Source organism: Danio rerio, chromosome 15, assembly GCF_049306965.1.
Source record: "Danio rerio strain Tuebingen ecotype United States chromosome 15, GRCz12tu, whole genome shotgun sequence".
Taxonomy (NCBI): Eukaryota; Metazoa; Chordata; class Actinopteri; order Cypriniformes; family Danionidae; genus Danio; species Danio rerio.
The window spans coordinates 39,254,505-39,270,021 of record NC_133190.1 but is presented as its reverse complement, the minus strand read 5'-3'; the positions used below and the strand labels follow the sequence as shown (position 1 = coordinate 39,270,021).

The window sequence follows — 15,517 nt, the reverse complement described above, 5'->3', positions numbered from 1 at the left end:
TTTGTTTCACCTTTGCAGGGATGGGTTTTGAAATTGCAACAAATGATTTGATTATTTTCTAATGCTAATCGAAATGCATCACATGACTGTTCATTTACTGCGCAAGCCGGAGTGCACACCCGAACCCACCCGACCCTGTCTAAAATTATAGAAATTAAGCCCGAACCCGTCAGTTCCCTTCGGGTTCGGGCCAAGATATTCAGCTCTAATCTAGGTGGGTTGTAAGCTCAACGCTCAACCCCCAACCTGGAGGACCAGGACATCACACATACACTACGGACAATTTAGCTTACCCAACTCACCTACAGCCCATGTCTTTGGACTGTCAGGGATATTGCAACACCCGGAGGAAACTCATGCGAACACGGAGGTCATGCTTCCTCCACAAAGAAATGCCAACTGACCTTGCTGTGAGGCAATAGCACTATCCACTGCACCACCGTGTCGATCAAACTTTAATAATTTAATATAATAAATAGTTTTATTGATGTTTTTGTTTTTCTGTAATTTGTTTTTCAGATTCCCCGACTGTTCGTATGAAGTCTGACCCCGTGTTTGTGAACATAGGAGACACTGCAGACTTACTGTGTGTTGCTGATGCCAATCCCATCACCTCCAGTATGTTCTCATGGAAGTGGATGGTGAGTGATGTCCTTGTCGTTCCCGTTTTGCTTATTCTCTCCATTCCTTCTTTATATCGTGCTTTGTTAGCCTAGCTCACTGGCTTTCTCTCTTTTTATCACGTCTATTTATCTCTCCTCTTTGTCTCCAACTCCCTCTTTCTCTCTGACTTCTTTTTTTCTCACCATGTGTCACAGCTACTCTGAGCTATATTTCACCCTTCTAACTACAACGATGTCTCACCTTTATGCTTAATACTTCTGGTGTAAATGGAGAAAAATAGCTTTCATTAAAGCTACCTTTCCAAAGGCCACATTTCTCAACGTTAGCCACAATTGGGGCCGTTTCTGACCATTTGCGCATCGAAAGTGCCCCATATTCGGAGACGGTATCTGTGATACTTCAAGCCGCCCTTCTGTTTTTATGTTTTTATGTGCATATATGTGAAAATTTATGTTGGTATGAAGTTGTTGTCTTCCTTTAGCCCTGTCTGTCTCTTTTTGGTTGTGAGATTGTGGCTTTTCTATACCTGTGTGATTCTATATTTGCAGGCGTTTTTTTATGTTTTTTTTTTGTTTGTTTGTTTTTTAAATAGTTAATACAGAGCATCCGGAAAGTATTCATAGCACTTCACTTTTCCCACATTTTTTTATGTTACAGCCTTATTCCAAAATGGATTAAATTGATTTATCTTCTCAAAATTCTACACACACAATACCCCATAATGCCAATGTGATAGAAGATTTTTTGAAATTGCAAATTGCTAATTTAAATAGCAAATTTAGTTGCAGATTTATAAAAAGTAAAAAACCTGAAAAATCACCTGTACTTAAGTATTCACAGCCTTTGCCGTGAAGCTCCAAATTGAGCTCAGGTACATTCTGTTTCCACTGATCATTCTTGAGATGTGCCAGCAGCACAAACCAAGCATGAAGACAAAGGAATTGTCTGTAGACCTCTGAGACAGGATTGTCTCAAGGCATAAGGTTGGGGAAGGTTACAGAAACATTTCTGCTTTTCTGAAAGCTCCAATGAGCACAGTGGCCTCCATCATCTGTAAGTGGAAGATGTTTGAAACCACCAGGACTCTTCCTAGAGCTGGCCAGCCATCTTAGCTGAGTGATCGGGGGAGAAGGGCCTTAGTTAGGGAGGTGATCAATGTTCACTCTGCCTGAGCTCCAGCGTATTTCTCTGGGGAGAGGAGAACCTTACAGAAGCACAACCATCTGTGTTGCAATCCACCAATCAGGTCTGTATGGTAGAGTTGCCAGACGGAAGCCACTTTCTTCCTGGAATTTGCCAAAAGGCATCTGAAGGATTCTCTGACCATAAGAAACTAAATTCTCTGGTCTGATGAGACTAAAATTGAACTCTTTGGAGTGAATGCCAGGCATTACGTTTGGAGAAAACCAGGCACCGCTCATCACCAGGCTAATACCATCCCTACATACAAGCATTGTGGTGGCAGCATCATGCTCTGGGATGTTTTTTAGCAGCAGGAACTGGAAGACTAGTCAGGATAGAGAGAAATATGAATGCAGCAATGTACAGAGACATCCTGAATGAAAACCCGCTTCAGAGTGCTCTTAACCTCAGAATGGAGTGACGGTTCATCTTTCAGCAGGACAATTGCCCAAAGCACACCGCCAAAATAGCATTGGAGTCGCTTTACAACAACTCAGTGAATGTCCTTGAGTGGCCCAGCCAGAGCCCAGACCTAAATCCTATTGAACATCTCTGGAGAGATCTGAAAATAGCTGTACACCTTCACTTCCAATTCAACCTGATAAAGCTTGAGAAGTACTGCAAAGAGGAATGGACAAAAATTACCAAAGACAGGTGTGCCAAGCTTGTGGCATCATATTCATAAATACTTGGAAGCTGTAATTGCTGCCAAAGATGCATCAACAAAGTATTGAGTAAAGGTTGTGAATACTTATGTACTTGTTATTTTTCAAGTTTTTTATTTTTAATAAATTTGCAACAATTTCAAAAAGTATTTTTTCACATTGTCATTATGGGGTATTGTGTGTAGAATTTTGAGTGTATAAATAAAATTTAATCCATTTTGGAATAAGGCTGTAACAAAAAAAATGTGGGAAAAGTTAAGCGCTATAAATACTTTCCGGATGCACTGTAAACACTCACCGGTACTTACACATATGCACAGCCACTTTTATTGGTACACCTGTCCAACTGCTTGTTAGCGCACATTTCTAATCAGCCAATCACATGGCAGTAACTCAATGCATTAAGGCATGAGGATATAGTCAAGACCAGGGGTGCCCGAAATTTTTCTTATGAAGGGCCAAAATCCAAGCTTGAAAGTAAACATCGCAAACTGTATTACATTAAGGATGCCATGGGTAATTTTCTAATTTATTTCATAAAATGTAAAAATATGTAGAAAAATTTACTTTGACCGTATTTACTATGCATTCTAATTTTTCTATTATTTTTATGAACCTATTACAATAAAACCATACAAAAAATTCCACTTATAAAACAATGGAGCAATTCTGAATACCCTAGTCATGCTGAACTAGCCTTTGCATTGATTTGCATGCTGATGTCTTCTGCTTTGTCTCGTATTTGTTGTGACAGTATGTACATTTTTAAAAAAAAAACTGATTCATTTACAACATTTAATTAAATCATTTAATTTCAGCTCGCTTTTTTGTCACTCAACAATCAAACAAACAAAAGGTTACCTTAAAATAAAACTAAGAATCTCTGTTAAAGGGTTTCCCCAACCCTTTCCAATCATTTTCCCTCTGGTGGGCCAAATCAAAGGATATAATAGGCCAACTTTGGCCCTTTGTTAGTTTGGGCATCACTAATCAAGACGATCTGCTGTTTCCTCCGGTGACCTGGTTTCCCCCTACAGTCCAAAGACATGAGCTATAGGTAAATTGGTTAAAACTAAATAGTTGGCGGTTCATTGCACAGTTGCAATCCCTGATAAATAAGGGAATAAGCTAGAGGAAAATTTATGTATATATATATATATATATATATATATATATATATATATATATATATATATATATATATATATATATTTTTTTTTTTTTTTATTATTATTTTTCAAATAGAAATCTTGTTTTTTACAAGCTCTGAATTATTTAAATTTAATTTGTTTTCAATAAGACACTTGAATTAATGTAAATGCAAATTGTATTTAAAAAATATAGAATCAGTTCTTTTTAATATAAAGGGTGAAGGAGAAAGAGATGAACTTGGAGAGGAAAGTGAAGATGACGGCACTGGCGTGTTGACTATATATGAGGTGACTCGTGACCGTGCAGGTGTTTACCAGTGTACAGCAGACAACGGCATTTCACCTACTGGCAGTGTGGAAGGACAGCTCATTGTACGCTGTGAGTTTGTTTGTTTGTTTTTTAACTTAACATTAAAAAATCCATTAAACTATTTTTGAATAAATGCTGTCCTAAACATTTTCCATACCAGAATCATGAATATATATATATATATATATATATATATATATATATATATATATATATATATATATATATATATATATATATAGAGAGAGAGAGAGAGAGAGAGAGAGAGAGAGAGAGAGAGAGAGAGAGAGAGGGAGAGGCATGTAGTACATTTTCAACAAATTGATTTGCTTTAAATCATCTAAATCGCAGCATCAGCGACAGCAAAAGCCGCTGTGTCCTGAGAACCAATCAGATGATGCGAATTGAATCATATGTTTTTAATGTAGCAGCGCCCTGATACGCCGGCTTTCATGAGGAGACTGAAAAAGATTGAAAAAGTGGATGAGCCTGTCCGACTGTCATTAATTGCCAAATGAAAATGTTCCTTAGCTAAAAACTCTGTGCATTTTAAGGAAAAGAAAACACACTGTACAGTCGAAAATGTAGCATGCATTCATAACGTGTTTTTGCACATTGACCCTACTTTAAATGACTCCAATTTACTAAACGTTAAACGACAACACTGTTTCACGAAAGACAGTTAAGATGTCGTTCTTTTATACATGGATGTTATGAGGATAAACAAGGGACCAAGATGATGAATGAATGAGTGACAGCTTCTGTGTGTGTGTGTGTGTGTGTGTGTGTGTGTGTGTGTGTGTGTGTGTGTGTGTGTGTGTGTGTGTGTGTGTGTGTGTGTGTGTGTGTGTGTGTGTGTGTGTGTGCGTGTGTGTGTGTGTTCATGATTCTGTATATATTAGGGTCTGCATAAAAATATTAATCGGTGCAATTATTTTCAACATTTACACTCAAAAATAAAAATATTGTTGTCTGTTCAAGCTGCTTGTTTATAATGAGCTGAATCAACACAATTCTTGAGAGGTTTTTTTTTTAGGTAACTTCACTGTTTTATGTTCAATTCACTTAAAGTTGGAAAAACAGTTAAGTTAACTTAAGAAGTTTGTGTTGGGACAACATGAAGGAATTGTGTGCAATCAAGCTTTTTAATTTGTTTTTACAAATTTAAGTGGATTAAACAAAATCAATTGAGCTGTCCCCCCAAAAATCAATAATTGTGTTGTTTTAACTCATTTTAAATGAGTGTTATATTGATCTGTGAAATGCATTGGAGACTGTTCTAAATATAGCTTTTTTTGATGCAGGAATGAATTGCATTAATTAATTAATTAATTTATTTATTTATTTGTTTATTTATTTATTCATTTATTTATTTATTTATTTATTTATTTATTTATTTATTTATTTATTTGTTTGTTTATTTATTTTATGTTGTATATTATGGATAAATTATTATTATTATTAAATAGTAATATGGTCTGGTCTGGACAACTGGAATCTGTCTAATGAATGAGTTTGAACCTGTTGTGTGTTCTTGCAGTTGCTCCAGATCTTCAGAAGGGGCCACAGTGGAGGAAAGTGGCCAGTCGAGGGGATGGCAGCAACGATGCTAATGTGGTGTGTCAGGCTCAAGGTGTTCCTCGTGTTCAATTTAGATGGGCCAAAAATGGGTTCCCGCTGGACCTCGGCAACCCCAGGTGATTTGCTCTTGAAGTTTTGTTTTGTTTTGTTTTGTTTTTTGTTTTGTTTTGTTTTGTTTTGTTTTGTTTTGTTTTGTTTTGTTTTGTTTTGTTTTGTTTTGTTTTGTTTTGTTTTGTTTTGTTTTGTTGCTCCGTCAATATTGCTAATTTTTTGACAGTATTATCCATGTAAAACAGTAATTGAGGTAATTCAGCTGTAGTTGTAGTAGTAGTTCGTGTTGTAGTTGTAGTAGTTGTGTTTGTTGTTGTAGTTGTTGTTTTAGTAGTTGTAGTACTTGTGTTTGTAGTGGTAGTATTTGTAGTTGTTGTAGTACTTGTAGTAGTTGTTTTTGTAATAGTAGTAGTTGTTGTAATTGTAGGAGTAGTAGTTGTTGTTGTTGTTGTTGTTGTTTTTGTAGTAGTTGTAGTAGCTGTATTTGTAGTAGTTGTTGTTGTAGTACTTGTAGTTGTATTTGTAGTATTAGATGTTGTAGTAGTTGTTTTAGTTGCTGTAGTAGTAGTAGTAGTAGTAGTATTTGTTGTTGTAGTTGTAGTAATTGTAGTTGTTATAGTTTTAGTAGTTGTATTTATAGTTGTAGTAGTTGAAGTGGTTGTAGTTGATGTAGTTGTTGTAGTAATAGTAGTAGTTGTTGTTGTTGTAATAGTTGTTTTAGTAGTTATATTTGTAGTAGTTGCTGTAGTAGTAGTGGTAGTAGTAGTAGTTGTTGTAGTTGTAGTAGTTGCATTTGTTGTAGTTGTTGTAGTAGTTGTTTGGGTAGTTGTTGTAGTTGCTGTAGTAGTAGTAGTAGTAGTAGTTGTTGTTGGTATTGTTGTATTTGTAGTAGTAGTAGTAGTAGTAGTAGTTGTTGTTGTTGTTGGTTTAGTCATAGATGTTGTAGTTGTTGTACTTGTATTTGTAGTGGTAGTAGTAATAGTAGTAGTTGTTGCTGTAGTTGTTGCTTTAGTAGAAGTAGTTGATGTTGTTGTAGTTGCAGTAGTTGTGTTTGTAGTAGTTGTTGTAGTAGTTGGTGTGGTAGTTGTTGTAGTATTAGTAGTTGTTGTAGTACTTGTATTTGTAGTAGTTGTCGTTGTGGTAGTTGTAGTAGTAGTAGTAGTAGTTGTTGTTTTTGTTGTTGTAGTAGTTGTTGTGGTAGTTGTTGTCGTGGCTGTAGTAGTAGTGGTAGTAGTAATAGTAGTAGTAGTAGTAGTATCAGTAGTAGTAGTAGTAGTTGTTGTTGTTGTAGTAGCTGTTGTGGTAGTTGTTATAGTTGCTGTAGTAGTAGTGGTAGTAGTAGTAGTAGTTGTTGTTGTTGTTGTAGTTGTTGTAGTTGCAGTAGTAGTAGTTGCTGTAGTTTTAGTTGTATTTGTAGTAGAAGTAGTAGTAGTAGTTGTTTTTGTTGTTATTGTTGTGGTAGTTGTATTTGTAGAAGTAGTAGTTGTTGTAGTTGTAGTAGTTGTAGTAGTAGTAGTTGTTCTTGTAGTTGTAGCTGTTTGTCTCTGGTCCCTATGGAGATAAAATGTAATGTACATTTGTATATAACATTTGCATATTATTAGTGTTGATATCAGTGTTTATGTGGGCTCACACAGGTATGAGGAGACAACCGAGTCGACAGGCACCATCCACACCAGCATCCTAACAGTCATAAATGTAAGCGCGGCTTTGGACTATGCCATATTCACCTGCACCGCTCACAACAGCATGGGCGAAGATTCTCTGGACATCCAGCTCCTCAGCACCAGTATGTACAAGATAGGCAAATGCATTAACTATAACATGTTTATACAAATATTTTTTTAGCAGTGATGGGAAAATCTGAAGGCTGACCCTCATTTTGACAGATCAAAACTGACAGTGTTTTTTTTTTTTTTAGTATTTTGGATTTGAAAATGATCAAGCTGCGTTTGCTATCAATGAAATTGTGTGTGCAAGAGGCTTTAGAGAGGACAGATTTCTTCTTAAAAATGTGTAAAATAATATTGTTATCTTTGGTCTTACAGATATGAGTACAGCAAGCTATCATTCTATAGTATCGAAAACATAAGTTAGAAGACTATTACCAGAATTACAATTTCTAAGGTCTTTTGTTCATATTTTAGTCTTACATTAGATATATAGTTTTTGATATTACTTTGTTCATATTTAGCAGTTTTTCACTGAAACAAATAAATTCATAATCTATAGCTCACAATAATATAATAAAATACAATATAATATAATATATAGCTCATAAACAAAAATGAAAATGTAAACTGAAAACAAGTTAATAAACAAGGTCTTATTATACTTTTTTGATAAATAAATGAATAAAGAAATTAATTAGCAAATGAATGAGTGACTAAATGGATGAATGAATGAATGAATGAATGAATGAATGGATGAATGAATGAATGAATGATCAAATAAATGAATAGATGAGTGAACGAGTGAATGAATGAGCAAACGAATGAGAGAATAAATTAATGGATGAGCGAAATAGTGAATGAATGAGCGAATGAATGAATGAATGAATGAATGAGTAAATAGATGGATGAATAAATAAGCAAAAGAGTGAATGAATGAATGAATCAACGAATAAATGAATGGATGAGTGAAAGAGTGAATGAATGAGCGAATGGATGAATGAACGAGCGAATAAATGAATTGATGAGCGAAAGAGTGAATGAATAAGCGAATGAATGAATGAATAGATGAGTAAAAGAGTGAATGAATGAGCGAATGAATGAATGAATGAGCTAATAAATGAATGGATGAGCAAAAGAGTGAATGAATAAGCAAATGAATGAGTGAGCAAATAAATAAATGGATAAGCAAAAGAGTGAATGAAAGACCAAATGAGCAAATGAATGAATGAGCGAGTAAATGAATGAATGAGCAAAAGAGTGAATGAATGAATGAATGAATGAATGAATGAATGAATGAATGAATGAATGAATGAATGAATGAATGAGCGAATAAATTAATAGATGAGCGAAAGAGTGAATGAATAAGCGAATGAATGAATGAAAGAATGAACGAATGAATGAGCGAATAAATAAATGAATGGATGAGTGAAAGACAATGAATGAGCGAATGAATGGGTAAATGAATAAATAAATGGATAAAGGAATGAAAGAAATACAATTGTACAACCCTGTTGCTAAAAATTGTAGATGATAAGAAAGCCTAACACAGCTTCTGGTATGACTGAAAGCATTCGATGAGCGGTCAGCTTCTCACCTTCTCTTGACCCACATTCAAAGGTGAGCGGGAATTAGCATGAATATATGAATAAATAAAATCATAATGAATGAAAACAAACAGACACGAGCGATTGGGTGTCAGCGACTCATAAACGCACACAAAGATGATGAGCAGAGCCATGAAAGCGATGAGATTTTGTTTTGCTCAGCCGCAGCACCAATTGTGATATTAATTATTCAGTTGTGGTAATCAACGTCCGGTCTTTCTCACTCTGTCCCTTTGTTTACACAACAATTGGTTTGATCGATCTGACACTGCTCTCTCACAGTGACCGTTGGCTCTCTCTTTAATACTTTTAGATTGTTACCTTTTTTAGATTGCAAACAACCTCTTTGTTTCTTTAGAACATCTCAGAGGAGTCATCAGGTAATTTCTTACATATAGAATAATAAGGCATTTTGTTCATGTTTTAGTCATATTAGATTTGTTATTTCGCTTTGTTCATATTTGGTTGATGAGGTTGTTTTACAGTTTTTCTCAATTGCTTTGATGCAGCCGTCAACTGAAACTCCACATTTTCAAAACAGTTAACACACAGGCCTAAACAGAAGCACTCATGGTCAAAATGACACATTTTGCTTGCAAAAGGCACATACCGTGTCAAAACATTTAAAATATGCAACAAAAGCTAGTTTTATCTTCAAACAACACAACTTGAAAACAAGTATATGAACTCTTTCAATTAATCATTACACAATGGACAACAAAATACAAAATACAGAATTCAGTGCACCATTGCTTGCCATTGTAGCCTATTGCCAATGCTGTTTGTTGTCTTTCTATTTGGGCTGTCAAATTTGCCTTTTTTGCAAAGAATTGGATCCAGAATAAGAAATGCTTTGATTAAATTTATATTGAATTCAGGACATTTTTCAAACTGTGGCTGAAAACTGAAATACTGTTAAAAAAAAAAAAACTGACAAAAAAATAAAATTCCTGTAAATATTAGAGAAAACACATGTAAATCAATATACAGTCAAATCTTTTGGGAGTATACTCTAGGACATAGCCACTATTGACCTCCTTCATCCATGCTGGCACAGAACAACACAGACCTTCCACCATTATTATGAGGTTTGCAGACTGATTGCTAATTGAAGATTTGTGTGAAGGAGTGTCAAAACAGTGCTTCAGTGAATTCATACTGATCTTGGTAGTTTCTAATGGTTAGGAATAGATGGTTTCTGTTTGGTTACCATACCTAAAACAATGGAGTTTGGACTGCTTGAATGACATCAGTGTTAAATGTTTTGAAAAATGGTGGGGAAAATGTGTCAACCAAATGAGAAAGGGTTTACACATTTGCAAGACCTGTCTTCTGCTCTGCTGGGATAGTGATAATGAAAATGAAGTGGAACCTAGTTTCTTTAATCAGGTCGAAGCAAACAAGAAAAACTGTAATGTCATTGACAAATGTATAATCTATAGCTCATAATATGATATGATATGATATGATATGATATGATATGATATGATATGATATGACGTGAAGTGATGTGATGTGATATAAAATCATTTTTAATATAATAAGTTTAATGTAATATATAGCTCATAATTAAAAATGAAAATGTGAACTGAAAACAAAAGTTTCTAAAAGTCTTAATATGAATGAATGAATGAATGAATGAATGAATGAATGAATGAGCGAATGAATGTTTAAATGAACGAATGAATGAACAAGCAAACAACTAACAAATAAACCAATGAATGATTGAATGAATGAATGAACAAACAAACGAGTGAACAAACAAATGAACCAACGAACAAACGAATTAATGAACAAATCAACAAACAAAGGAATGAATGAACAAACAAATGAATGAGTGAATGAACGAACGAATGAATGAATGAATGAATGAATGAATGAATGAATGAATGAATGAATGAACGAACGAATGAGTAAGTGAATAAATGAACGAATAAACGAGTGAATTAATGAGTGAATGAAAGAAGTTATTTTGATTTTCTTTGTCCATTATCATAATCAAATTATAAATTATTTATTTATCTTAATCATAGTTTGCATAAATGATTGTATTCATTTATTATTAATAAATATAATATTATTTATTATTATTGTTCTGTATTGTGCATAAATTATTATTTTAATCAAAGGTTTTCACAATTATGCATGCATTTATCTTTTTTATTTATCACAATTATCTTTATATTATTTAGTTTTTTTATTATTATTGTAAATGATTTAGTTAATTAGTAATTTATTTAAATTTATTTATACATTTTAATGTCATTTCTTTCCAAAAATTCCATGAACCATCTCTGCACTCCCTGGAGCCTCAGATTTACTTATTTGTTTGTTACTTTTTTAATGAACACAGGATAGAGTTCAATGATTTGCCGTGGAAACAGATGCACTTGTGCTGAACCCGGAATATTTCTTTAGATCTCTGTTTCTAGTAGTAATCTTGAATGTTTTTCTGCTGTTATCAGCTCTCTCTCTCTCTCTCTCTCTCTCTCTCTCTCTCTCTCTCTCTCTCTCTCTCTCTCTCTCTCTCTCTCTCTCTTTCTTTTCCTCTGTGGAATCGACTCAGGCAGGCAAGTTTAATGTTTATCATAAAAACCCTGAAATACAATCTAATATCCGCCTCTTTTGTCCACACCTCCTTCTCTGTTTTTAACTGCGGTGAATATTCATAATTAATCTGACGCAGCGATAATAAATTTGATGTGCTTCTTATCATCAGTCCACCGGGGAATGAAGTGGTGCAGAATTTGGCTCCTTGCAATTTTTGTGATTTTTGGCCTGACCCTTTCCCTTGCCCCACCAGTGCCAACAAGATAATTGAGCGGTTTCATGGTGAAGTGTATTGACCCATTATTTCTGTCTCTCTGTACAGTATTGTCTGTTCATTTCTCTTCTATAGCTCAACTAGGTTAACTCACCGGCCACTTTATTAGGTACACCTTACTAGTACCGAGTTGGACCCCTTTTTGCATTCAGAACTGCCTTAAAGGTGCAGTAGGTGATCTGCCAAAAAGCTAACCGCTTAGCATATTATCTTTGGTCGGCGGGGAGGGACTGTGATTCAAAGCCACACCCCCTGAAATCGCGATCGCGCGCAACAGCCGACAGACAACCCACTAGTTTAGGTCATTCGCCAGTTAGTTAGTGCCAGCACCGTGCAGGGATTACATTTATTATACTTAGCCACATGCTATTTCAGAGCGAATATTCAGAGTAGCATGGTAAACAGTATAGGAAGACTATCATTGTTCAAAAATGACCCAATGTGAATATAAAAGCAACTTCAGCTCAATAAAGCAGGTTAGGCGGTATATCGCTATTTGCTGGTGTTTTTTTGTTAAACTAAATATAAATCTACATTATAGATGCTGACAAAGAACCTTATGAAACTGAAAATAATCACATCAATCTTTCACCAGGATATTTCAGTGGCTGAACAACACGTCTGTGCATATAAGTCATTCATAACAGAACACAATATAACAAAATAGTTTCAAATCAGAACATTACCTGTCTAACAGTAATACTTCAGCCATAATGTCGTCCTTCCTCCAGCGTGCTAAAGTAACTCCAACATTGATTCAGGTATTTAAAAGTTTCAATTCAGCATTTGATTTCTCCCAGTCCGTCTCGTGACCGCGCGGCTGCTTTAAGAGCGAATTATACCCGTGCATTGCTTTACAGTAATCGGCCCGAGTTCGGCTGTCCTCCGGCGCATCCGGCTCCGACTCGGCATCTGCGAGCGGCCCGCAGCTCGCTCGCGCGCATGCGTTTGTGATGCAGACGGGCACGCGCTAATGGCGGATCTGCGTGAACACATGCACAGAAGTCGGAATCTATATGTTGACAGACAGTCTGACCAGCTTATCGGAATTAAGGGAGATGACGGTCCGACTCTATTTAATTGGATGAACATTTTTTTTGTTTAATGCTTTACCCAGAATATAAAAATACATATAAACACATTTAGATCATTTACTGTAATCATTACTATTGAACTGTGAAGAGACTTTCAACCAGCACAACAAAAAATGTTTCTGAAGACAATCACCTACTGCACCTTTAATCCTTTGTGGCATAGATTCAGCAAGGTACTGGAAACATGCCTCAGAGATTTTGGGTCATATTGACGTGATAGCATCACGCGGTTGCTGCAGATTTGTTGTCTGCACATCCATGATGCCAATCTCTCGTTCCACCACAACACAAAGGTGTTCCATTGGATTGTGATCTGGTGACTGTGGAGGCCCTTTGAGTACAGTGCCTGTTTTAGCTGACAAGAGTGGCACCCGGTTCGGTCTTCTGCTGCTGTAGCCCATCTGTTTTAAGGTTGGACATGTTGTGCATTCAGAGATGCTTTTCTGCAGACCTCGATTGTAACGAGTGGTTATTTGAGTTACTGTTGTCTTTCTATCAGCAGGAAGCAGTCTGGTCATGTTGTGGCCCTGTTGTGAACGGCCCTTTAGGCACTAGTTGTTGTTAAATGCTCTGTGTTTCTCTGTCTCTCAGACCACCCTGATCCGCCATCAGACCTGAAGCTGCTCCGTGTCGACCAGACCTCCGTTACTCTGGAGTGGATGCCTGGATTTGACGGTGGTTTGACACAGATCTTCCGTGTCAGGTGAAGCTGTCATAAATGCCGCTGTGAGGTGTCTGAAACATGTGGTGTGTGTTGTTGGTGTGTTATATCAATCAGTCTGGAGTGTGTCAACAGTGCTGCACACCTTTCACTTTGACTGATGTATAAACATTACTTTCTATGTAAATGAAGTGTGATGTGATTACCTCATAGTAAATGCAGCTGTGTTTATTTTTGTATTGTAAATGAGGCATGTTTTGTCCAAATGTTTGGCATCAGGTTTGAAAGTGTGGGATTCAATATGTGAGGAGTGCAAACATACAACCAAGGATTACAATTAGCTATTAAGAGTTTTACAATGTAATGTAAATTTACAATTTGCAAGCATTGAAAAACATGGCAAAAAATTATATAAAAAAGAAACAATATAAAAGAAAAACTCCAGTTGCAGTAATTTTAATTCACAATTTATTGTTAGATTATGTTAGCCCAAGCCCATTTTATTATAATATAAGCTGTGGATGTAGATTCTTTTTTATTTGTAAAACAAATTAAATAAAATATAAATAAATAGCTTTCACTGGTGGTTTGTTACCATTGAAATTAATGTTTAAAAAATGTAACCTTACTATACATATTTTACATAATTTAGTGTCAAATATTATTAATGCACATTTATTTTAAAGTAATAAATAAAATAATGTCTATATTAATTTTTCTTATTAAAATTATTTATTCATTCATTCATCAAATTTGTAACCCAGTGCTGGGAAATAGACACTCATTCACACACAATTTCAATTTCAGTTTCAATCAGGCCTTTATTTGTTACATATTCACTATACTTCTGTATAGTGAATATATATTGAAGGCATGGGATGAGGGGCTAAGTGGTGATTGTCTATCTGTAGCTGTGTGTGTGTGTAAGCCTGTAGAGTCCAACAGGTGTCCTTGACAGGGAGCAGGAATTTCAGAGCGTCTCCTTATCTTGCTATCCGGGAGAAGTTGTTTTTCTCCAGCCGAGGCCGTCTTGCAGGAAAAACACTATGGCCAATTTAGTTCATCCAATTCACTAATAGTACATGTCTTTGGACTCTGGGGGAAACCATTAGTCCTGGAGGAACATGGGGAGAACATGCAAAGTCCACACAGAAATGCCAACTGGCCCAGCCAGGACATGAACCAGTCACCTTCTTGCTGTAAGGTGATTTTACTAACCACTGAGCCACCGTGCCGCAAAATAAAATAGTATATTTATTTATTTGTTTATTCGTTCGTTTTTTCATTCATTTTCATTCACAAGGGTATTAGTCTCAAGAGAGAACCCCAGACTTCCCTCTTCCCAAACACTTCCTGCTGCTCCTCCGGGGGGATCCCACGGTGCTCCCAGGCCAGCCAAGAGACACAGTCTCTCTAGCATGTCCTGGGTCTTACTTGAGTCCTACTCCCAGTGGGACATGCCTAGAGCACCTCCAGGAGGCATCCAAAACAGATACCCGAGCCACCTCACCTGACTTCTCTTGATGTGGAGGAACAGCGGCTCTACTCCGAGCTCCTCCTGGGTGTCAGAGCTCCCCACCCTATCTATAAGGGTAGCCCTGCAACCTTGCGAAGGAAACTCATTCAGCCGATTGTATTTAAGATCTTGTCCTTTCGGTCATGACCCAAAGCTCATGACCATAGGTGAGAGTAAGAATGTAGATTGACCAGTAAATCTAGAGTTTTGCCTTTCGACACAGCTCCTTCTTTACCACAACGGACCAATACATCGACCGTATTACTGCTGCCATTGCACCAATCCGCCTGTCAATCTCACGTTACATCCTTCTCTCACTCGTGAACAAAACCCCAAGATAATTGGATTTTACTCCAACCTGGAGATGGCAAACCCCCTTTTTCCGGTGGAGCACCATGGCCTCAGACTTGGAGGATATATGTAGAAGAGGATATTTATAAAAATACTTTGCTAAATTGTATTCATCTCATGTCATTTACTCATACATTAATTATTAAAGTCCAAAGTTATCCTCTTCACTAAGACTTATTGTAAAATTTTACCAAAAATGTATTAATGCTTAAAACAAAAATCAAAATTAT

The 15,517-nt window shown here is 36.0% G+C and overlaps 1 protein-coding gene across 12 annotated transcripts in view; it reads left to right on the top strand.

The window, feature by feature from the left end:
• The window catches only part of nphs1 (NPHS1 adhesion molecule, nephrin), a 483,647-nt gene that overhangs the window by 446,366 nt on the left and 21,764 nt on the right, over nt 1–15,517 (top strand). For all 12 annotated transcript variants that reach the window (XR_012390576.1, XM_073923248.1, XM_073923252.1 and 9 more), the window contains 5 exon segments: nt 520–641; nt 3,839–4,001; nt 5,473–5,629; nt 7,202–7,353; nt 13,351–13,462. Coding sequence is in view for 11 of the 12 variants with exons in the window: in XM_073923248.1 (XP_073779349.1) it covers nt 520–641; nt 3,839–4,001; nt 5,473–5,629; nt 7,202–7,353; nt 13,351–13,462 (706 nt within the window). In the remaining variant the exon portion in view is untranslated.